This window comes from Falco cherrug, chromosome 9, assembly GCF_023634085.1.
Source record: "Falco cherrug isolate bFalChe1 chromosome 9, bFalChe1.pri, whole genome shotgun sequence".
Classification (NCBI taxonomy): domain Eukaryota; kingdom Metazoa; phylum Chordata; class Aves; order Falconiformes; family Falconidae; genus Falco; species Falco cherrug.
The window spans coordinates 54,070,487-54,096,292 of NC_073705.1; the positions used below are offsets into that span (position 1 = coordinate 54,070,487).

General features: G+C 43.6%; 1 protein-coding gene across 1 annotated transcript in view; it reads right to left on the reverse strand.

Moving 5' to 3' along the window:
- The window catches only part of ADAM12 (ADAM metallopeptidase domain 12), a 187,140-nt gene extending 164,165 nt beyond the window's left edge, over positions 1 to 22,975 (reverse strand). Inside the window, exons 1-2 of the mRNA XM_055720883.1 lie at positions 22,691 to 22,975; positions 5,876 to 6,009 (exon numbers count right to left, since the gene is read on the reverse strand). Coding sequence (XP_055576858.1) covers positions 5,876 to 6,009; positions 22,691 to 22,922 — 366 coding nt within the window. The 5' untranslated portion in view covers positions 22,923 to 22,975. The remainder of the gene's footprint in view (positions 1 to 5,875; positions 6,010 to 22,690) is intronic.
- Between the last annotated feature and the right edge of the window lie 2,831 nt (positions 22,976 to 25,806).

Genomic DNA, 25,806 nt, shown 5'->3' on the forward strand with positions numbered 1-25,806 from the left:
ATTAGTCCTGTGACTTCATAACAAATTCACAGTCATTTCCTGTTCCTTCCAATGATTTTTTGTTTCAATGGCAAAAATCCCTGTTTCAGGAGGTGCTGAATTAGGGCATTAGAGTGAAGGTATGGAAAAAAATGCAAAAAGGTGTAAAAGAATCAGCGTAATGTCCAATACATTCGATAAATCTGGAGAAACATAAAGATAACTTACAGCTGTCAGAGCATGTGATACTTTTACAGGTGGTAGAGAATTTCACATTGAGATTCAAGTTATCACTGTCCAGAATGACATACAGATAATCAAGATCCTGATGTTTGTTTATGAACACAATCCATAACACAGTACTTCACGAATGAGGCAGGCAGAAATGCAAAAGCTACTTCTTTGCAAGCTCAATGAGATGCAATCCATGCTAAGCAGTAAAAAATGGTAATCTTCTGCCACTTTATATGCAGAATCTTTTGAGTTGTGACAACCATACACTTAGAAAAGAGAAGAAATATGGTCTAAGTATGTATTTATAGCTGGCCTTCATCTTTATCTTTGCATTTCACTGCTAGAGTTTATAGTCAAAGCATAACATAACACGAAGAAAGAAAGAAAGAAAGAAAGACAGAAAGACAGAAAGAAAGACAGAAAGAAAGACAGAAAGAAAGAAAGAGAAAAAAAGAAAGAAAGAAAAAAGTATTGCTACAAGAAAAGGAACTCTGTTTTCTTATCTTCCTTTTCTCCATTTTTGAAAACATCTCTTTAAGATTTTGATTTGCAAACCTTATTATACCAGCCCAACCAAAGGAAGGAAAGTGATTCACACTAGTTCAGAATCTGGCCTTGGGAGCTTAAACTTGGTGAAGCAGTTTCAATGTGCTCTGAATCCATTACCCTCTCCCCCAAGGGAAAATTATTTTCTGATTTATTTGGATTTAAATGTCATTGGTGTCAGAGTCATAGCTGTTCTTCATCAGGGAATCATCTGTGGGTCATCCCATCCTCTCTGCCCATCATGGGCATCTTTCTTTTGCTTTGCTTGTCTCTAACCTCAACACAACAGATCTGTGTCTCCTGGTATGCAGAATCCATCCAGCACCCACTGCCAAACGAGAGGTCTAACTTTCTGTAAGGTGGGGGAGAGCTTGCTTTTCCAATATATGTTTTACACATTGAGGTCAGTGGCACTATTTCACACAATCCCAGAACAGTCAGGGTCGGAAGGCACCAGGGGTCATCCAGTCCAATGCCCTGCTAAAGCAGGGTCACCTCAAGCAGGTTGCACGGGATCACATCCAGGTGGGCTTTGAACGTCTCCAGAGCAGGAGACCCCACAGCCTCTCCGGGCAGCCTGTGTTCGTGCTCCATCACCCTCCCAGTAAAGTTCTTCCTCACAGCCAGATAGAAGATAGACTTAAAAGAATCAGGCGAGACTCACTGTGATTCAAGTGGATTAAGGATCTAATCCATAAACAGATATATCGCGTGCATCATGGTCCTCTATACATTACCCAAATTTCATGTTGAAAACCAAATTCTCTGCATCATTTGAAAGCAACCTGGACTGGCAACTTGCAACCTAAAGCATTTCAGGGCTTTCCAGCTTCTCATGTCGCAGTTCAGAAACAATGCTCAGCTCCATGCTGCCCGGCTACAGGTCCTTCAACCCCTGCCCAAGTTCAGCTACATACAAATTTGTCCTTATGAACGGCAATTAGAGCCTGACTGGTGCATAGACCTATGTATGGAGTCGTTTAATATTGCAGATGGATACAGAGATCAGAATTGCAAAAGTGTGTGCATAAGCATTAAAAGATGCAAATCATCACCCAGTAAGGAGAGTTGCCCCAGACTTGCTCCTATGCTTTTAGAAACCTCAGAGGATTCAGTCTTTCAAGGCGCTTGATCAGCCTTGTGATTGTATTTGAGTCCTTGCAGGAGCCAGTGATGGCATGGTAGATCCTGCACAGACAAGACTGGAGAAAAACCTGCATCTAAGTGACAGATGTCACAACCTCAGGACTCTTTGTTTACTTGCATAATTGATGATATCATGCATGCACAAAATGCTTTCAATTTCCCAGAAACCTAATGCATTTTAAGATCTGGACCCAAAGCTGGATACAAAGCCAACTTCATTAATGAGTGTGTCACTCCAGGAGAATGAATGTCAGCTCAGGGCACTGCCACACCGGGATCTCCCCCAGCGGTACTACTATTTCAAGTCTGTCCGGGATGGTCTCTGGCAGGCAATGTTTCCCCACAGTTACGACCTTTTAAGCATGGAAACAGAGCCAAGAAACCCTTAATGCCCATGTGAACTGCTTCCTGCCCAGCACTTGTCTCTCCAGGAGAAGGCATGTGCTTCAGGCTCCAGTCTAACACCAGCAATGTTACCTGACCTACAGCTCCTGTGATGCAGGGATCTGGCACACTTTAGCCAGTGTGTGTCCCTAACAGGGTGTGAGGATAAAAGCTGAAGCCAAACAGATGGTCTTCTAAAAATCTTCCCTAAAGTGCTCTGTGTACTAAAACATCACTTACCCAACTCTCATCAAACTTGGCTTGATTTGCAAGTCTCAAGCCAAGTCTGAAGAAAAATATTCAGCTGGAAACATGCAGGGAAAAGAGTCTTTTCCCTGCACTTGAATAATACAAAAATGAAACAATTTTGTTCAAACCTTATAATAATTTAAGAAAAATAGAACCCAACCCTCTTGGGTTTAAACCAAGTGCTGGGGAAAAAAAAAGAAAAAAAAGAAAGGAATCTACACAGAATGCAAAGTGACAAACAAATGAAAAAAAGAAGTGGAAGGAGAACTGGAGCTATAATGGTAATGACCTATCAACACATTCTATAATGCACACAAAATTTCAGCGAAGACGGAAATCACATCTGCACCAAATATGGGCAGCTATTGTTTGAAAGCACACAGCGACGTTGCACAACACTTTAAGGTCCTGATTTTGCTGTCGCTCGCCCACAAATACAGTTACGCATCAGTAGTCCTGACTAGCAACAACTGGATGCTCAAAATAGTACCCACTAATTTTAGAAGCATGTTCAGGATTAGCAACTGTATATTATATCCAGTTAATAAAAGGATTTCACTGGGCACCATCAAAATATTCCAACTGAAAATGATCTGCATTTTCTGAATTTAGCAAAAGACGCCAGGAGAAGTGCTAAAAACCACTACCTAGATGAACGGCATCACGCAGTTGCAAACACATACATGCATTTCCACAGTAACTTCTCTTAAGTATACATATTTCATTTTTTAAATGTGTTTCACTATATAAAGTGTTTGCATGAGCATATGCATCTATTTTCGAAACAGAAAGAAGCAATAGCATTTCTGAAATAATGCTCCCACAATGAGATCCTGGTCTGGGTCTCTTATGGCTTTGACTTGGGGTGTGGAGGGCAGGGAGAAAATCTGCCCAGTAAAAGGCAGGTCCCCTCCAGAAACAAAACACTGCATTGGTACTTAAGGAAATGCAAATTTCTTAAAATGTCTTTAAAATTATTTAAATACAATTTGATTACACATCTGATTTAAAAATGTGATTTTCCCTACCATTAATTTGAACTGTCATTCTTAGGAAATACCTATAATCATTAAAGTCCTTGAAAAAGTGCACTCTAACTGTATTAAAGTAAATCCAGGGTGTAGCTAAGAAATTTTTTTCCTTCTCAATAAATGTAATTTGATTGCTGCTGGTGAGCAGATCTGTGTTTGTGTGATTAGACAGAATGACTAGTTCCAGCTTTTTTGCTTGTGCTCTGCACAGTGTACTGCATAGATGGCCCTCAACAAGGAAGTCATTAGCTTAATAACAACTCCTGACAGATTCTGAATGAGATATGCCAACAGATATTGCAGTGACTCCTGGGGTAAATGAAAGGACAGTTTTATCTTCAAGATAGGAAAGAAAGAGTAAGCTGCACTAAATGACTAGCACGGTTTATCGGGGGCTAGTTGTTAAGCAGGAGTATTTATGATCAAAGGAGTGGAGAATGGGGCTATCATTGTGAGGTAATTATCTACACACAAATAACTTTAATACTTCGGCATTTTTATAACAACTACATTATTTATTTTACTATGTATTCTATTGCAATACCATTTCCCTGGTTATGCAGTACTGTGTACTTGCACTTTATTTTACTTCATATAAAATTAAAATAAAACGGAGGAGCACTTTGAAATGAGTTGAAGAACAATAGCTCCTATTTAAGCATCAAATACAACAGTATTTAACTTTTGTGCTTTTGATCAATATTTATGTGACAAGCTATTCATTACTCTTCTCCTCTACCAATTTAATGCTGTTGTTCTTGCCACAGCCTGAACTGCACTTTTGTGTATTTAATTTATAACTGTTTCCATGGAAAAGAAGTATTCAAAGAAAAAAAGTGCTGATACAGCACTTGGATCTTTCTACCAAACCACAAATCTTTTCTAATGTTCATCTTAAACTGAAAGTAATTCTGGGAAACAAATTAATGATATAAATCACATTATCATTACTCACATAAAGATACTCTGTTGTAATGCTTTGAGAAAGCTACAGTGAGTAGCTAAAAGAACTCTATATGGAGAATGCCTGTTTCTAATTAAATGACCTAAAAATAGCACTGCACATATATCTAGGACCAAGCCATCTGTGTTATCTCTCTAAGATAAGCCATTACACACCCACAATGATATCCCTTTCATCACTGCAGATATTCAAAACTAGGAATGGCCCTTCTTTTCCATTTAGGAGGGGGTGGGGGGGCTGGGAAGTAAACAAAATTCTAATCCAGACAAGGTTTTTTGAAGCTCAGATCCCTAGTTTTGAAATCTCTTTTCAAGCCTATTTCTGTCAATCAGCAGAAAGATTCAAAAGCAAGAACTCAAGTAGGATTTCTCCATGAAACGTTTTCCCGATGCATTAAAGAAAGTTGTTCCTAAAGGGCTGGCTGTGCTGTTTGCACTGTTTCCATGTGATGGTTTTTGCTTTGCTTGGGTTATTTTTTTTTTTAAAAAAAACAAACAACAACCCTTTTTTCTCCTCATTCTGACAATTAAAAAAAAAAAAAAAAAGTAAGCTGGAAGAAAAACAGACCTGAGTTAAAAAAGTTGGCTAAGAGATTCCCGTGACATCTTTGGTGATAATCAACAACAACCTGTCTTCATGCTTCAAGCAGGGGACCAAGCAGACAGAAAACAGCCCTTTTCTCCTAAAAGCCCATATTATCTGCCAATGTCCAAGGGAAAAAAAGGAGGAAAGCTTATCAGGGCCTGTCAAGAGGGGGAACAATCTCTTCTTGGTCAGAACTAGCGATGGATTATCGCCTTGTTAGGCAAGGGGAAAGCAGAGTGTGAAGGGTGACTCGCCCCCCATCCCCCCCGCAGTACATGGGGTGGCATCCGGGGGCCATCTCCCATGATGGGCTCCAGGTAATGCCTCAGGCTGCAGTCAATAAAGCAACATTATTTACACTTTTCCTTACAGTTTTTGCTGTCATACTGTATTTAATCAAGGAAATGTGTTTGGTGTATTTGCCCCTCCCTCTGTTTTGGGGCTGTTTTGCTGTTGTATGCTACAATCTTGAGCAATGTAAGTTAACTTCTTCAAAAAAATTCTTTCACTTCAAGCTTTCATTTCTGCCACCAGAAATAAGAATGCCACGTTACAGTAAAAAGGTAATAATTTCCGCCAAAGACCTTACTCATTTTCTGAAATTAGGTAAGTAACAATTTAGACAGCAGACTCACTACAAAAATATAAAAAATACTCCTATAATTGATATGATGAAGCTAAGTGCATTTACTTGCCCCTAAAGCCTTCAAATTGTTATACACCTCAGAATAAAGTAATAGGCAAAATGAAGACTAACCTTTGAATAAATGCCATTTACTGGTCTCCACTCTTCTCCATTCAAAAGGAAGGGAATTGTTATCTCATAATCTTTTGACTGGTCCGTTGGCATCTGCTGTCTCCGGGACTCCAATTTGCTGTCCACATTCTCGCCTAGGGACAAGGAGAAGCACTTCATGTTAGTTGGGAACAGCAGCTGGCAATGTGAACCTTGCTACTTAAGGGACCTGCGGCACGTTTCAAAAGGAAATCATTCAGGAAAAGGATGAAACATTAAAACACTGTGGGGTCATATTGTCAGTGTCAAAACCTACACAAATTCCTGGGAGAGCTAGGGTTCTGGGAGAGAAGTGTCGAGTTTGATTAGATGTTGCGCTTCTGTAGCAGCAAAAGACAAAGCCTGGCCATACAGGAGTAGAGATACCGGGATGGAAAGAGAAGGAGCTGGGATGCCAAATTGAAATAAAAAAAATTTGGAGAGGAATTGTCACCACTATTGAAAGTTTTACATTAATAATTATACTAGACTTTGCATTTTTTTTTTTTCATTGAAGATGATAGCAGGAGGAAATGCAATAGGTGTCATCATTAAGACAGTAAGCGAGCTGCAGGAATTTAACAGAGATAAGATCTTATCAGGACTATTTTTCCGTAATCAAGGTAAGAAATCAGCCTTGAGCATTCCACTCCCCAGTCCCTCTTCTCCCCATTCCTCTTCCCTGATACATTCACGCAGAGTCAGATTCAAGGCAGAAGTGGTGGTAGGCGAGCGGGGGGACAGTGGCCCAGGGTGTAACTGGCCCTGCTCTCCCTGGGCGAGCAAACCCTGCAGTTGCATGACACAGGCTCCCTAAGGGCAGACAGTGATCCCAGACTTTCCCTTATGTCCTTCCCGTTTCTGTAATGGGGTCAGCCAGTCCTCACGCTTTGCGAGCTGGAGTTACAGCATAGACGTAACAACCCAGTCTGGGCTCCTGAAAGCTCCAGGTTTGACGTACACAGCAGATCTACCACGTTTAATCCTTGGTATTTTATCATCCCCCAAACATTTCTTAATGCACCATCTCTACTCCGCTAAACACGGAAATGTGTGGTCGTGCTCTGTTTTAACTACCCTGAACTGGGTGCAACAAAAGAATGAATATTTATTTAGCAGCCTCGACATTTCTATATGGACATGCAAGGAATTCATAAAGTACCGAGAATCCCGTACCATCGAGGAGGCACATTCTCATTAGTGGGGGAAAAAAAAAAATCTAAAAGAGAATGTAAATTCCCATTGACATAATGTTCAGCTCCTACACAGTCAGATGACTTCATTTCATAGTACAATGTCAAACAGCTATTTGCATGCAACATTTATCGAGCGTTTTTCCTCTCACTAAACATACTAATGGCATGGTGCCTGTCAAAGAACAGCCCCCCCAAACAACATCATTGTACGGTATTGAGAAAAAGCCTTAAAGAGAAGATAGGGATGGGTTCCAGGTACCGTGGGACATTCAAAATGTTGGCGGGGTTTGCCACGCTCTTGACCTACCATCACACTGAGCCCCTTGGTGCACTTGGACCCCACGAGGATCAAACCTGCGTCTTCACAGGTGCTCTAGACATGTGACAACCCTCAGTTAAGATGAAGAAGGGCCAGTGTTACCTTTCTTCCTCCTCCTCCTCCATTGCCTTTGCGCTAGGAGGTGCAGAGGGAAGGTGGTGGGGCAGCGTTTCAGCAGTTAAACCGTGGCTCAGGGCTGCACCGTGCACGGGAGCGAGAGGTGAGCTGTAGGGACCTGCCCACGCAGCCCAGCGCTCAGTACCACCATCCCAGCAGCCTGACCTATCCCCTCTGGCCACCTAACACACTCTGAGAATCCAGACATATGTTTTGAGCAGAATAATTTAGTCACTGTTAGAACTATTTAAAAATTTTGTACGCAGTCATCACAGTTAAGCCGATGCCAGAGGAAGACAAGCTCGGTATTTTCCAGCATGCTTTTAAAAAACCAAGATGAAAAGATAAAGTATATTGGGGAGAGGAAAGTTGCTTGTTGTATGGTGTTCCTGCAGGAAAGGGTCTCACCTCACCCTCAGAGCAGCCCAAGCCCAGGTGACAGGGGGCTGGGAGGACACTGTGTCAGCCCTTGGAAGTGATGGTCCCAACCCTGCCCACAACTGGGTTCACCCCTGTGGAGATGTACAAGGTACCATCTCATGTGTCTAGGAGGGTCTAGGGAGAACCTCACAGCTCTTTATTCTGATTATCAGCCATGAAGCTCCCTGCACAGAACAGAAATTTATGAAGCATATATCAGAGAAATGAGAAAAGTTTGGCTCCAGCCCTGATTTTTTTTTTTCTTGGCTCACTAGAGCAGTCACAACTATATGAATTAAATGACTCAGGTCCTTCTATTATTTTGTATGATTTCCATTCTGAAAGTCTCATGAGACCTAAATTTTAAGAAACCCTAGGAGTGTACTTCTCCTTCCACTGATGCATTGCTTGCATCACTTCCACACAGTCTTACGCCATGGAGCTGCAGCTAGATATCAGGAAGCATCAAAGTCTTTCTGGTATCTCCTACATGTGCAAGTTGCCTTTCTTATTAATTCTGCAAAGCATTAACATCACAACATTACCCGAAACAGAAGAAAAGGGGAAAGGGAGGGATGAGTATTTGTGCACAGATGTGTTATTCCCTCATTACGTGTCATGGTCCAGAAACTGCAACTGCTATAAAAATATCACGGGAATAAGGGAACAATATCTACACAACGTGCAGATCAATTTTGCCACTCCTACTCCTGTTCCATTATGACAAAGTGATGCTTGCGGTGCATAACAAAGTAAGATTACAATGAGCAAATTTAATCTTACACACATGCCTATTTAGCTGCACACTGAAAATGCATATTGTGCAGAAGTGTTGATAGTCTGGAGACAGACATCAAGACAGGTTTATAGGCAGCAGTTATATCTTTATTGGAAAAGATAATTTATTTGGGGGAAACAAACCAGACAAGCTTTAGGGATTGCAAACTCTTCTGAAGCCATAAGCATTTATAAAACACAAGATCAATTTCTGTCTAGTTGCTTTCCTTCAGCCAAATATTTTGCTGCTTATCTGAATGTTTTTATTTAAATTATTGGGTGTGATAAAAATCACAGCTTCCTGAAGAAGGCAGAGAAAGCACTGCAGCCCAGTCATGGGGCCTCATTGTGAACAGCACTTGGGCACATGCTTAACATCATGCACTTGCTTAACTCCCAACTGTCCCCAGTGTGATAGATGCATATTACAGTTCCTTTTGTAAATCAAATAATTTATTTTTCTGATTTAAGGTCATTATGTTTACGTACTGTGTATATTTCTGAAAGAGACAAAATGAAGAAAACTGCATAAGTGATATTTAAATTCCAGATCAATCTGTGAATATAAAAGTAGGGGGAAGATAGAAAGGTAAATCCTTCCAATAGGATTCTGCAGCCTCACTGCAAAGCTTCAAAGAACACGTTGCAGAAAATAAAGGATGACAGCCAATGAAGAGTGACCCACACAACCCCATCGGAGGTGGGGAAGATGACAGCATCTAAAGGGCTGTCTAAAGACGTGGGTAGGGAAAGACTGTAAGTCAGGAGGAAAAAAAAACACCACAAAAAAACCGTAAGAGTCAGACCAAAAAAAATGTAGAAATTGAAGTTGAAATCTGTGGGAAACTTTGAAAAAATGGGACAAACAGATGTGCAGCCCCAAAGCAGCCCTGAGCCTGAGCAGTGGTGTGGGCTTCTGGGTAGATGCAAAGGTGGGCCAGCTGCTGGCAACCTCGGAGCGCCTTGGCATGCACGGCCCTCGCCTCCAACAAAGTCAGAAACACTGAAGAATCTGTCCCAGGGAGGGCCACGTCACCCAGTCTCTTGCACAATGGCTGCACAGAACACTCCCAGTTTCCCTCTGTGGGTGTTGGGCCACCCATCTCTGAGCATAAGCCCAGCCCTCCCAAAGAGCATCCGAGGGGCACCAGGAGAGGAGCGTGATGGGACGGGACCGGACATCTGAGCTAACGAAGGGTTTCCATCACCTTGATCACATCCCATGAGCTCCCAGTGCTGCAGTTCTTCATGCGCGCAGACGTGCTGGTATTTCCTCTCTGCCACTCTTCATCTCCTTTACCCATTTTCATTACGATTTCTTTGAAGCTGGAACCATTAGAGTTGTTTGCATTACATTAATAATGAGGCCTCTTCTCTACAGGGACTCTCGGTATTACAGCAGTATAAATAGTGTAGTAATTGAAATCAGAGAATTTAAATTTTGGTAACGTGTCATGAGAGGGGAAGAAAATCAGGCCATCTGTATTACCAGAAATTTTTATTAGACCCAGGTTTCCTATCTTTTGTGTCACATGCACCTACTTACTCACCTACTTATTTTCCATTTCAGTGAAATTCTGTCCAGTTCTTCCTGACGCGAGCTCGTCTCCCACTTTTTCACATGAAAAACTTCACAGTTGTGTCTATCTGTTTTCTATTTTCAGCCTGCACTGAAGGTAACGCTTTTGATCCGCAAGCAGCCCACAAGCTGATGTAGTGCCCTTTATACTTTTTTTTTTCAGTAATATAAAAGATACTTTGTACAAATAGCGAGATGAGTAGATGTTATCTGACATTAACTTTTGTGTGGCTTCAATATTTTTCATCTGCCACGTACTTCTACAACTTTTCTTCTTTGCACACTATCATACAAGGACTCATTGGCAAAGAAGTTAAGAACAGTTTTCATCTTTTTGCTTTGTATTTTGGTTCCTCCGAGCTCTGCACAAAATAAACTCTAAGCATGCAAAGGGACATCCTTGCTTAAGGGCTGCTGTCTCCTGAGGAAGCCCAGACACGCTTCGGATTTGCATTTACTTAAAATCAATAAGCTTTTAGCCAGGCAGTGTAATTTATTTGTCCTTATGACAAACAAAAAGGTGAATGCTCTCAGGGCTGAATGGGTCTGGATAAAATGGGATTCAGTGAAAGGAAAAAAAGAAAATGCTCCCCCCCAGCTGCAGACCCCTGCCATCCTGCTAGTGCTGGTTTTGCTCCCTGCTCCCCTGGCATGGCACAGGGAGGAGTCAGACCTGGGACGGTTTATAAATACCATCCATCTATTAACATATACAGATTTACGATCAAGCCAATGTTGCATGCTGTGCTTCCTTCCCGTCGTGGATATCCACGTTCTGGGAATCCCATCTGCACATCTTGCCGCGCACGTTAACATGGTTCTGTCAGGGTCTCGAGGCACCCAAGCACCAGCACCCCACTAAAGCCCAGCCCAGGGTTGATGGCCTCAGCCCTGGCAACGCTGCAGGCTGTCCATCTCTAGCCCACCCAGACCGCAGCCCCCTCCCTGGCACACCGCATCCAGTCACCCTTCGTGCAACCCACTGCAGCTACTGCTGAGATATGAAAATAATAGGATAAAAGAAGGATAAATGGAATTAAATTATATTATCCTCATGTTACCTTTCATATTACAAATGGGCTCAGAGTTGTAAGTCACAGCCTATCTGCTTTTTGTTCTGCAACAAAACACCAATGCACCAGAATAATCTTAGGACAGGAAAGAATAATAGAACGGAGTAATTTTTCTGCAAACTGAAAACAGCTAACAGCACTGCTCTGTATCGCAGGGCTTTGGCAATGCCGTGGAAGTCAGAAGAGGCATGCTTTATCCATTTCCCTCCTCATTTTCTTCAGCTTCCTCTGCTTAGTTCACAGTCAGTGGGATCGGTGATTTGGATGGGTCATTTCTGGCTACGTGTGGTGGAAGGGCTATGCACATGGCTGCATACAGCACGCGCTGGACCATTGGCAATTAGTTTTGAGGCATCCCCACAGGCTCTGCTGCCAGATGGGTTCCCCTACAGCCCAGGATACCTCGGGTCTGCTCTCTGCAACCAGCCCCAGCGAGCTGGGCAGGCATCCCAACAGAGCCACCACTGCCAGCCGGGATGCCCGTCAGATGGGAAAGTTTTATTCCCCACATCATTTGCCGTCACATCTTATTTGGGATGATTCTTTTAACACCTCCAGACTCAAAATAGAACTTTTTAATTCAAAATTACCAAGCTCACACACTAAGAGAGAAGGACAAGCATTTGCCTTTCAAGATGGGGGTGAACTTAGGAATTTTAAGAAGGGGAGGAGACCGAGTAAGGAGTAAAAACTACCCACCGAGCACATCACTAACTAGTCAGGTAAAGGAAGGTTTCCACCAAGGTTCAGTAAGAAAATGTAATAAGTACAATACAATACAGGATCCGTATTTCTATCAGCAACCTTTACTCAGCGTGCACAAGCGTCCTCCTGAAATCCAATACTCCAAGTTAGGAGACGATGTCTGCACAGAGGACAGGAATATTACCAAATTATCCAATAACTTGCAGGCTGGAGCAAAGGGCTGAAACCAAGTACTACAGAAGGGAGGGTCATACCCTTAGGGACTAGTAAGTTTTCTGCTCTGAGCAGTAATCTTTAAAGGCAAGTGACACCTGACAGACCCATACACGCTATTCAGTGTAACACTGATGTCACGTGAAGCAAAGGCAGTCCTGGAACGCTGCATCAAAAGAAGTGTTTCCAGTGAATATCAGATATTGAAGTTACTCCTGAGAGTTAGCGATAGAAGCACATCTGGAATGCTGCGGGCATTTCTCCTCACCTCACCTGCATTCACAAAAGATTAATTCAGCCTGGAGCTGGTGGATTGGAAAGGCTGCCAGGGTGAGCAGGGAAGTGGAAAGACTGAATTACAAGAAGGGAACTAAAAGAATTATTTTGCATAATCTACAAAACCAAAGATGACAGGACCCATGACTGTCCTTTAGCTTTATATACCTTTTGGTATTTATCTTGCCAGTGCTGATATATTTATAGATGACGAGTATAAAGTGGCTATACATAAAGTTAGATAGGATTGCAATATAGAAGTTCTGAGCAAAGAGGATCACATCCAGCTCTTGCGGATCAAGGGGGGAAAAAATCAACTTGCTTTAAATGGAAATTGTTAACATCAGGACTAAGACTATATCATGCCAAAAAAAAGAAGAAAAAAAAAAGTGTCAACTATCCAACTCTTTGGCCTAGGAGTGGGGATTTGTGCTTCCAGTCCTCTATTTTACTCCATCTTGCAGCAAAAGCCAAAACATTACCCAAGCTAAACATTATCCAGGCACAGATCTTGCTGAAACCACCTTCTAGAATGGTACCCATTCTGTTTGAGGCAGGAAAAATAATAATTGGTCACTTACTAATGTAACAAAAATCCAAATTAAAACAATATCTGAAAATAAATATGAAAATGCTGCAAAATAAACCAGTACCAGATTTCCAGTGCATCACGGTTAAAGACAGAAAGCCCAGTAACTCGCATAGGGTCAAATAAACAATAGTTTGCCTTAAAGTCACCCATCCATCCATCTTAAATTTTACACTAACCACCAGTCGAAAACAAAGATGCCCTCTCAAAAGAAAGGCCAAAAATCAGAAACTCCACCATGCTGGTAAGTTACTTCCCATTATCCCACTAACAGCATTTACACAGCTTTAAAAAAGACAGCACAGAGCATACCGGGCTCTGCCCTCATTTGTATGTAAGCACAAGAGGCTGAGCAAGATTTGACTGCGCATAATATAGAAATCTTATCTTTTGCAGTAAAGTTTTTATTAGTTCAAAATCATAAATTATTCTTCCAATTAACCTTTGCACATCTAAGCAGTACATTGATTCTCTCCACAAAATCTAATAAAATTAGTCCTTTCATGGCCTGCCTGGAAAATAATTATTAAAAAAAAAAAAGAAAGAAAAAAAAGAAAAATGCAAGCCACCTAACTAACACAAAGTGTTACTTGTTTTCTCACTCCTCCCCCATTTCCCAAACCCAAGACCTCAGGCATTTAAGCACATGTAACTTTTGGAAAGCAACTGATTCCATGGATCTTCTTGGGCTTGAATCTTGCATTTTCCTTCCCATTGCAAAATTACTACTCATGTACAAAATTTTTAAAACCTCAAAAGTCAGTAAAGGTCTTTGATGAGCCTGAGGACATGCAGCAGCAAGATGACTCCACACATTTCTGAAATCAATTTTCCATTCTTTCTGCTTCTAACACAAAAAGATCCCCTCTCCAGCTTGACAGGTCTGTCAGCTTTGCACCGGTCCGCATGTGACTGCAGCACGTCCGCTTGATCTTTTGCACTGAGCAGCTTCGCAAGCACCGGCTGCTCAGATGAGAAATAGGAGTTTGAGATGCACGGATCCCCTTTAACTAAACAGCATTAAACCCAGGCTTTTTAATATTTCAGTTTTATAATTCCAAGAACTATCTCCTGTCATCACTTGTTCTTGCATGAGTTATTCCCTTCTTAAATGTGATTCTGCTGATGAAATAATCTGCGACAGGGAACAGCCCTCCCCCACGAAATCCCATAAACTCCATGGAAAAAAAGTCATGTGTTCAACATTTTAATACAAACATGGGAGTGAAAGCTGAAATTTCAAGGTAACTTGCTGTTCTTCTCGACCAAAGGCTCTGTGGTCAGTGTCACTGTGTGACCAGCTGAACAAACTAATGACACATATTAAGGTGAAAAATAGAGAGAGAGGGGAATAAAGGAAAATAAAATGTTCATTGTGGAACATACCCCCTAAGCAGTTGGATCATCTTAATCTTCAAGCTTCTGTAATACAACTGTTGGAAGGCTCTAAGTCTGCGCACAATAAAGTGCTTTATTCAGGGAACCATATGACTCCATCAGTCATTCAAGCACATGTTTGGCACAGATTGAAAGTGAAAAGCATAGCTAAGTCAAATATTTCAAAACTGAACTTGTCTTTCTAACACACATGGTTTATATATTGGTGTAATATCTATATAACTTTTCAGTTCTCATATACGGTAATGTCATGGCTAAAGTACAAAATGATGTGTGCTGCACTAGGCAGCATCGCGCTTCTTGGGAGTTAACAAATGCCAAAAAAGCCATTGAGGAGAAAATTAAAAGGGAACTATCACACTTGACAGTCCTCAAGAAAACAGCAAAAATAGCTTTTGTTCACTCTAATTCTTGAATATCTATTTCTCAAATCAGGATGCTACACCATTCTTCACTAGAGAGCTGCGCTGCAACGAATCCAGGACAGCCAGTTCCTTCCTCATCATGTGCCCGAGATCTGTCTCCTCTGTTTGCAGATGAAATATTGCTCATCATACAGAGTTACTCCTGCTGATGCAAATGCGATTAAAGCAATCTTGGGAGAGCACAGTGTGATTAAAGCCTAAGTAATGCGAGAAGGATTTGGGCTCTCATTATACAAAATACATATTGAAATGCACTCAAGGAAAGAAGCCAGTATATCTCAATATCCTCCCTGTTCTCCAGGACAAAATGTGACAAGTGGAGTTTGGAGAACAACATTTGCCATTGACTGCAGGAGGGGGCAGGGAGACTGCGGAGCATTTCAAATTGTGAAAACCAAGCTTTATTACGTATATAGTATATATACATATACTATATTAGGGAAACAGCTGTCCAGCCTCATTTGTGATGTTGTTACGCGTTTGACTGAAGAATTACTATGCAGGACCAGTCCAAAGACAGAGTTGTCTTCTTCTTTTTTTTTTTTTTTTCTCCCCTAGAAGAAAACATTTCAAGGTAGGAGACAAATAAAGCAACAAAGCATTGAACCAGAGGGCATTTTGGCACACCGGGTGATGGGTACGTATCAAGAGGTTCCCCCCATGGAAGAGCTCAGGGCTTGGAGTTCACCAAAAATGTCATGTTGTAAATGCAAGATTCAAACCCAAAGTAGCTTTGAAAAGTAAGTGACATAACAGCTTAGGAGAACTCCTGTCCCCTTGCTGCAGATCCTGTTTTAAGCTTGCTGGGTTCCTTCTAACCCAAACCGTCCATAATTCTTTTCCAAGCCCTGATACATACCACATAAATCATCCCAGTCATTCTTTCTCACATAAAACAAGCGGGACAGGACTAATAACAGGTAAAAAATACCAAGGGCTGCACAATGCCTTTCCCACAGGTGTTTCCAGGATGCCATAGCGCAAGATGTCCCATCTTAACACCACCCCATCATCATCCCAGCATAGGCACCACCGGGGCACATCTGCTTCTTCCTGCACTGCTGCTCCTTCCCCAGAGGATCCCAGTCTCAGAGATTCTCATTTAGATTATAAACTCAGCCTCACACCCTTCAGCATCAGTGAGGCAGCACCTAACAAAACCACTCATTTGAGGAGAGAAACAATAATCTGTGCTTTAGAAGCCCAGGCAAAAGTAATCCACAGAGCCCCAATGTCAAAGTACTGCATATATTCATTTTTCAGCAACAAGTCCACATAATTACGTGACAGTCCAGATCCAGCATTCCTCTCCAGCTCCTCCCTCCAAATGCTCAAGAAATCTACTTTCCACTGAATGAAGTTCAAAATTAATCCCCAAAATACGATTTCCACTTGGTCTTTTAAAAGACACAATCCTTTTCTCCAGTGATTTATTGGCCTCCCTCGCTGAGTGCAAGGAATCCTTAGCAGAGCTGTATTGAGGGATGTTCATTCCCGTATACGATCATCAGTGAAAAAAACCTACTGAGTGGGAGCTTGAGTTGTGCTCATCACATGCACACAAATCATTCATTCAGATGTTCTCTGGGAAATCACGCCGAAAACACTGCAAATCCAGCTGAAGCAGATTTCGGGATTGATTTAGGTAAACGTGTGTGGGAAACGATCTGTATTTCTTTCCCAAGCCTAGCAAACGAGACACTGGGCTGAGGAGGCAATATCCATCACACATTTTTGTTTGTGCGGGGAATACCTGCTACTCGCATTATACAACAGCAGAAAAAGGAAAATGAACGGCACATGTACTAACATAAGCTCTCACTGAAACCTGTCTCTCTATTTTTTGAAACACAAATGAACAGAAAACTTAGAGTTACTTAATGTTCTTGAAGCCACCTACCCTGCTCAGGTTTATGTGTGTGACCTTACAACAAATGTCACCATAAGCACTGGATCGGTCCATAACTCCTGACTTTCACAGGCTTCTTCAGGATGAGCCACAGGAGTAACGAACATTTATTTTTATTGTTTCCTCAGGTCAAGATATCTCCTCAGGTCACTAACGTAGCTTTGCTTATCTAGCCTACACATCCTCTGATCCTGTCAAGCAGATTTTAAACAAATAGCACAGAACATCAGCGCCCGGTTGTACAAAGGAACCAGATCCATGGAAATAAGACAATTTATCCCAACTGAGGATCAGACCCACACACAAGGAACATACAGGACACAATAAACAGACACGCTGCTTCTTCCTGAAGCGTGACGATTTCTTCCCCAACAACCCTGCACTTCCCCACGAGCCACAAGGGTTTACCCAAAATCTCTCATTGGCGGGGTGCTCACTTAAGAGGCAATAGGTGACAAAATCAATACTATTTCACTTGGAATGCTTACCTCTTGCTTTAAAATCTGTGTCAAAATGCAAGCGTGGTTTTTAATCCAGATATGTTTTTATGATCTCCAATTCGCAAAGGAACGCGGATCAGGAGTGGGATGCTGCATCCTTCCTCGTAAGCTACAGAGGCCACGTTTTACTCTCAGTTGTAGCTCTGTCACCACCGTGCTCTCAATGGCAGAACAGGAATGCAAAACAAGCTTAAATAACCTGGACTCAATAGTACTCCTCCTCACGTCTTCTAATCATTGAAGGAACAGCGGATCTTTAGCACACTACCATCACTGCGTACAGACTGCTGCTGAATAAAATATTGGTGATGTTCAGCTCCACACATGGTCAGGCCCATATGCTCACATTATTAAATGTAGCATTATGACAAACTCCAGAAATTTTATTTTACGTGACTATATCAAAACAAAATCCCATAAGCACTTGGATTCAGTGAAGTTTATATTCTAGAATGTTCTTTCAAAGGTAAGCAGTCACACATGAGGTTTATTTCTCTTGCTTGATCAGCTGTTTTCAGAATGATAACAGATTAAATAGAAGCAAGAAAACAGACAACTCACCATTGTCAGAGGAAGGTTTTTCACTTAATACATACAACACATACTAGTAAGACTAAATTTACAGGGACTGACACAGTTCCTCCTAACAAATAACTAAAAATAAACTAGTTAAAGATTCTTTTGTACCAAATTCTGCATCCAGTTTTTTATGCCTTGCTGTGTATTATCTAGCATGGTTAACAGGCCGTGAAACATTTCACTTCTTGCCTTATTAGATCATACATTTTGGACAAGGAAGAATGTGTTCATCTAATCAATGGGTTTGTCATGTTGACCTTGTGAATGGACAATCCCCCACCCCCAATCTAACCAAATAGTTCTCATCCTAGCTCCAAGGCATGGAAAGCAGCAAACTCATTTACACGGGGTATAAAAAAATAACGAAACAACATGAAAAGACTTAACAGATGATTCAGCATTTCTGACTGGATGATGCAGTTCATCAAGTCACTTTCTGAAGCATCGATGCCAACATCACACTCGATATCAACGTAGTCTCAAACTCTTAAGCGATACTGAAAGGAGAAGGGTCAACATCCTGGAGCAGAGGCCTCCTAAGAAACAATACTTTTTCTCAGTTACTGTGATCCTTTTATCAATAAGATAAAAATTTAATACCATTGAAGCACTTTGCTCTGCTTTCCCCAGAAACAAAGGGAATTGTCCTTTTGGACTGTGCTGTCCTATCCAGAATCAGCTGCAACCCTCTACCAGACTTACTCAAGCCATGGGGTTTTAATTTGATTTGTCATAGATTTGCCCTGGAGGCTCAGCGGGGCCTTAGAGAAGCCTCTACAGGCGTGATTTAGGCCTTTAGTACAGTATAATTTTGGAAGTGGTATACTTTGTCCTAGGAGTAACCTGAAAAGCCACTTGAAGTGCAAGTACAACGCACACGCGACAGGAAGAGCAAAATCTGAGATGATGTGGAGTAAAATACAAGAACGTGTAGAGGAAAAGAAGCCATCAGAAAAAGCAATTAAAGAAAAAAATCCTTCCAATGCACATAGCGTGAAGGGCCTGGCATCCTAAGCAGGGCTGGATCTGCGTGAGGTGCGAAGCTGGGGAGAGCCTGCTGGCGTAGCAGAGCCTGGCCACATAAACCCAACAGTATTTCAGACCTGACTGCAAACACCCTAGAAACGTCACTTCTTTGTTCACAAGAACGCTCACAGCAGAAGTCAAGAGAAAATCCACGCTATCAGCCTTCAAGCAGAGTCTCCAGAAGTCAGGGTTTTTTGGACAGGAGGCTTGGCAGCACCCCCAGCAGAAGCCGGGCTGTTCAAGCACCCTGGGCACGCATGTGGGGGCTTCTCTGCCACCCCGCGCTGGCCACATCCTGCTGCCCGCCTGGCAAACCCAGCCTGCTGCTCGCCATTCGCATGCAGCACTGCAGCCCTGGAGCGCAAACGGTGCTGCCCAAAAGGATGCACATGAATACTAATAAAACAAAGCCCAGCTGGACTCCTTGGACAATTTGCACTGGCAATGTGAGGTATGTTAGAAACATAGGGACCATTAGTGATAAATCTGTCAGGATTAGGGTATGTGGGGGCTGAACAAGGCTGGTGGAGGACCAAATAAGCCTGTACATGAATTCAGCCTTTTTAAAACAGAATTTCATGATCAATAGCATCAGCAGCAGCTGACAGCTTCAGTGGAAGCAACAGATAAACACAGCCCTGGTCTGGCTGCAGTCACCCGTGTGTCGTTAGAGAAGTGCCACCAGGGCAGCCTCTGCGCTGCAAGCAGGATGAAAAGCTGCCCAGAACGTAGCCTGTCAATCATTAGTTCACGGATGCTCTTTGTGGCTGGATGGAGACCTTTCCAAAAATCTCAAGGAAAGCAAGAAGATGCCCAACAAAACAGCAGCAAACAAGCCAGCAGCTCCCCAGCGAGCAGGAGAGTTAACGATGCGAACATGATTTGAAGAGTGGGCATAATATCCTCAGCTGGTGTGTTTTGGCATGGAACTATGGAGCCCCCGGACAGTGACAGCTCGTGCCAGGCTATCTGCAGGGGACCTGATAGGGATAATCATCAGACAAGAAGGTGATTATACACAGGCCATAAATATCTGCCACAAACACTGGAACAGTTTGAAAGAAGACAGTATTTGAAAGTGAGCTCTCAAACACAGTGTGTTGGCGAGATGGGGTTTAAAGCGAGAGACACGATTTCTTCTGTAATTTATTTCTGTTACAGCTAATGCAGTTGCAATCAGTAACAACAATAAAATCTGACAGAAAAGCTATTTTAATTGAAGGTAAAGAATTTTGGACTGCAATTTTAGCATTTTTATTTTTCCACTGTCCTTCCAGCTGACACCTAATATGTAAAAGAGATTTAGCATCTAGTAATTTGGAGTTTACCTTTACACACCACCACTTTGTCTGCCCTGCAGATACAAGGAGGCCTTGACTCTGTGAAAAGCTTATGCAGATGTGGATTTTAAGGAATTTGATTGAGTCCATAAGATTAGATCTTATCCTATTATATATATTCCTCCACAAGGATAGCAAAGCCAGTTTTGCTTTGCTGAGGCTGGTACTTCAATTAGTTTTCCTTTTTGTCCATGAGGCCCTTCAGCCAGCCACCAAGAGCTAGCAATACTGAAAACTAGAAGGGCGATTGTAAAACTGTACAAAATGAGAAAGGAAACTCATACTAACAGTGAGCGGCAAGGCTACTTCGAAGTTGCCTGGCTCATAACCTAATAATTACTGGTTAATATTAGAGCTGTTACTAGGGCAGTCCCACCTCATGCATGTCTATTACCACATTCCAAAACGGGTTTTCAAGGTTTATCATAACTTAAACTCAAATGATCACCGAGCATATCTTTACGTAAAAATAAGGATGTCCCAGCAGCCCCTCAGATCACTAACACCGGGCCCGAAGCAGGCTCAGCAGCAAAGCCAGCTGAGGTAGAAGTTGCAGAGCTTCCTATCGCCCGGTGGAGCGGAGTGCCAGCACAGCACACGTCGCCAGCGGGCAGCTTCGCCGGGTCTAGAAGCACGCGGCTGTAACTTTCAGCACCTCTGCGACCAAGAAAGCAGCACATGCTCTGGGCAAAGCTAAAGCTGTTCTCTTCTTCCACGGGAAGAAAATGGTATTAGAGGAGAGGATGCTCGCTGAGCACACTGGCTGCGGAAGCCAAAGAGCAAGTTATACACATGTTACGGGGAGAAGGGGAGTAAGGAAGATGCAGCAAGGCAAAGCTGAAATCCAGCTGAGCTGCGAGGGTCAGCAAGCACCACTGTTGCTCAAGCTTAGACATCTACAGATGGGCACCGTAAGGATGAGCAGCTGACACACACTTTACGAAGAGCTTGATTCACCCTTAGAGCTTCAGCTTGGCTCTCAGGGAATCCCCTGGCACAGGTGACAGGATTCCCACCCCCACTTACCATTCTGCTCTCTCGTTTGCAAGCTGGATCTAAGTCACCTGCAGCTTGCCCTCTTACTCTATTGCATGGACAACGACTTTGGGGTTTGTTCATTTCTTCGTTTCTGTCACATGTGAATGCTTGAAGCATCTTACCTCAAACTTTTCTGGATGCATAGTCAAGTTTACCTTCTGTTCCAGCCCACTTCCAAGACATGGAGCAGCCTGGCTGGAATGTGCTGCCTCAACCCAAAGAAACCCACCCCCAACCCATCGCAAGGGAACAGGGGGCCTGTTTCTACTCATCTACCCGAGAATTGCTGCAGCCTTTAGCCCCAGTGCGCTGATTTGGTGTAAACAGAAACGCTGACGACAAGAAACTATAGACCCCTCACAAAGGCAAAGGGAAGCTTCAACTCCTGTTAATTCATTAACATAAATCCTAGGTGCTTGATTAAATGCAACAGCTCTTTCTGCCTGCCCTAGCATTTCAGTCTGCTGGCTAACATGTGCTAAAGTCTATCTCCATCTTTCCCTCAGCAAGCCCAGAGCCAATGTCCCAGTAAAAGCTGCTCTGGATAAATCCGGAGACAAGCAAACATTTACCAGGTTTAAAGGTGCAATAAAAAAGACCCGTTACACGTATTTGTAGAGGAGACTCTCCCTTCCGCTCTCACGTAAAATGCGCGCTGTCAGCTGCTGCCGAGCGAAGAGGACAGGCCCTGCCCCCCCCCCAGGACCCCTCAGCCAGCCCCAGACCGGCTGTACGAAGGACAAGGGGCTTTTCCCAGGCTGTCCCCGTCCCCGAGGCGCCAGCGCCGCGCCAGCCCCGCAAACACCGAGCGCACGGCTCCCGCCGAGCGAGCCGGGCAGCGCCCGCCAGCCGGGGCGCCTTTACCGGCGGGGTTGGGCTTTTTCAGGCATTTTTTTCCCGGCTGGAAACAAGAAGCCGAACGCTGCCAGTATCCCAGCGCTGCCAGTATCCCAGTCCCGGAGCCCCCACGCCGGCCCGGGGCCGTGCAGGGGACCCTGCGGGCCGTGCCTGCCGCAGCAGGGCCCGCCGGGAGGGGGACGGGACGGGACAGGGCAACCCTCACTCCGCGCAGAGCAGCGGGAGATCCGCAGCTCCGGGACACACACACACACCCCGCCGCCCAGCACGGCGGAGCGTTGCGGTGGGGGGAGGGGGGGGCGCCGCAAAATCAGCGCTGGGAGCGCCCGGCGAAGCGCCCCCCGCGCAGCCGGCTGCGCTGATTTTGTTCAGGTCACTTCTCCCTTGCTTGTCCCCTGAAAATGGAGCGTGGGTTGAGGAAGGGCTTCAGGAAAGTCCCCAGCTCCGCGGCGGTACTTACCTTGCGCTGCGGGTGATGCCAGAAGGAGCCAGGGGAGGCTCAGCAGCAGCAGGGGCCGCGGGGCTGGGGGGCGCGGGGGGGCGCGGCGCGGCCGCTCGGCACGGGCGCGCTCTGGCATCGCAGCCCGGGCTGGGGGAGAGAAACTTTCATCAGCTGGGGCTGGAGAGCAGCACCATAATATACAGTTACAGAGGAGCGAGCTGGGACTCAGGATGTGAGAGATTTCCTGCATGCAGTTAACTCCAAAACCCCTCCTGCTCCTGCATGAGCCGCTGATGAGTTGGTCTCTGCTTTCTGGGGGTGTGGGGGGGGGGGTATGGGAAGAGTTGTTTTGGTTTTGAGTTTTTTTTTTTTTCTTTCTTTCTTTTTAAAGAGGTTTGGATTGGGTTACTTTGGTTTGGGTCTGTTGTTTTTTTTGGGTTTGTTTTTTTTCTCCTTTGGGTTTTTTTTTTGTTGTGGGTTGGTTGGTTTTTTTTTTTTTGGTTAGGATTTTTTTTTTTTTTTTTTTTTTTTGGCAAGCAGAATTCTGTTGACCGTTGCAATGAACGAGCAGCCCGTCCGAGCTGGCTTGCGCTCCCCGCGCTCCTCACCACGGAACAAATGAGCTCCGCGGGCGCCCCTCCGCGGGGTCCTACTGCCCGCCGCCGCGCAGGCACCAGCCGGCTCCCGGGGGGCTCTGGGGTCCCCCCGGCCCCGCAGCGGCTCGGCCCCCCCGGCTGCCGAGTTTTCCCCATTTCTGCTGCACACGCAGCCCTGGCTGCTTCCTCTGGAAAGTCATCTGTGTACGTTAGAACACAGGGATTATTTATTAGTTTCATAATTATTTCAGAGTTGTTTCTGGTGCCTCCGACTTTCTTATTTTAAAAAAACCCACAATATAAAGTAAGAAAAAAAAAATACCCAAACCAAAACAACACACCCACAGAGTTGCCAGATGCATTTTTTAAAATCTTCCTCATTCAAATTATTATTACTGACTGTCTGGGAGAATAACCAAATACAGATTATCCATTCCTTAACGTACCACCAAAATTCATATAATGCCCACATGTTGCACAGAATGCTGTAGAAAGAACCTGATCCTGTAAACCCTTACAGACTTTTATTGTGCAGTTTTATTTTTAATTTACCAAGATTCTTCCCAAATCCCACCATTCGGGTATCACTGTTTAACTCTGCAGACTGGCCCCGTGTTCCTTGTGCAGGGAACTGTTGCCAAAACTGGTCTGACATGCCTGTACACCAGCATGCCCAACAGCCGTGCAATCCCACTTAAAAAACTGATTTTGAAACCACGGATGCGGGTCTTCTCTGGAGCAGAGTCTGGTAAGTGTTTTGTGGTGATCCGGCCTACGCCTTTCCCCATCTTGCAGGAGAAATGACCCAGCAGAAACTCAATGGGTACAAGACACTGTGCGTGCCAAGCTGGAGCCCTGCACCATGTCCTGCACCATGCCTGCTTTGCGTGGTTAAGAGCATCCCTGAACCACGCTGGGGGACCGTCATATCTCTGGGATACCAGTGGTAATGTCAGGTCATCTTATCACAAATAAACCTGAAAAAGAGCTGGGACTGGGAAGCATATGCAGGAAGGCTTCTGATCGGCTGCTTTTCTTCACAGATAAAAAGTACATTTTCTCCCCTTACACCTCCACACAAAACTAGACCCATGGACTCACCTCCACTTGCTCTGAATTTTGAACTCCATCTACGTTTACCTCTCCAGTCTCACCTCAGCAGCACACATTTTTTCCATCATGCACCTTCCCAGGAAACCTCTACCCTTGCGAGCAGCTGGGGATTATCCTACACGTAGCTTTAGATACCCAAATGCTAAATTTTCCCGACTCACCCATGATCAGTCACATTTTAACAGCTATAGTCGGCAACACTTTGTCCCTTAAAAATATAAACAAATGAACTAGCTTATCAAGGATATACATGCACCACACAGCATGTTGGTTAAAAATGTTAAAATTAAAACAGAAGACTCATTTGTGAAAGGCCACCATGAAAGCCGTGTAGACATCTTTATTCTTGGAAGGTATTTTCACCATTAAAAAAATACGTCAAAGGGACTTAAAGACTTCTAAATAGAGTTTTGGTAATCCCACATGGCTTTTCACTTAAATGGTAGTACTTTTATTTTGAGTAACAATATTTGCTAACAGAGAACGTGGAGCCAATTATATCTCGGTCCATTCACCAGCATGAATGAACTAGATATTATCAGAGTTCCTCCTCCTCCCCCAAAACTTAACCAGAAAGGAACACTTGCATTTCACCACACTAATTATATGGGCCTAAAGTTTATCAATTAATAGTTTATCACCAAAGATCCCCAAATATTTTATGAATGACATCCACGTAGGAATGCTACTGAATTACAGTTACCTCTGGCTCTGGAGAACAACAGTAAAATTCCACAGCAGTTTCAAAAATCTTTTGGGAAAACCAAAACCAAACCAAAAACCAAAACCCTCCAGGAAAAGGGAAGTTAATCTGAAGTGTCCCTGCTTCATTCCTATGCGCATAAGAGAGGCCAAACCCTGACTTTTAATTTCTCATGTCAAACCACCTCCCACAATTAGTTTTACGAGGCTCGGTATATCCACTTCAGAAGAACAAGGCTGAGTTTCCCTGCAGGAAATGAAAATTGCATCCAGGTTGTGTGGCTGCTTCAAAGGGGGCCAGTCCCGATTCTCCAGGTTATTCCCGCAGGCGATGGCTCTCCATCCATCCTTCCCAGCTTTGTTCTTTAGCACTGTCAGCGGAAGAGGAATGGGAGGGGGGTGTTGTGTGGAGGTGTCTCACTGCTGCTGAGGTTTTCTTTACCTTTGTATCTTTTCCTACTGCTTTTCTATGGGTGGGTTTTTTTGTTGTTGTTTTTGTTTCTCCCCCCCCCCCGCCCATTTTTGTTCTCCTTATCTTCCTTCCTTTAGGTGTTTAGTTTTTTCTTTACTTTAGCCACGACTAGTTTTTCTTTCCAAAGCTTACCCTCCGCTCCGTGCAAGTTCAGGGCTATCCTGCAATAGCAACAGCATGTGAATAGCTAAATAGTCTGTTTGCTCTTTATCTCCTTGGGAAAGGGAAGCCTTACACATTGTTCTTCCTTC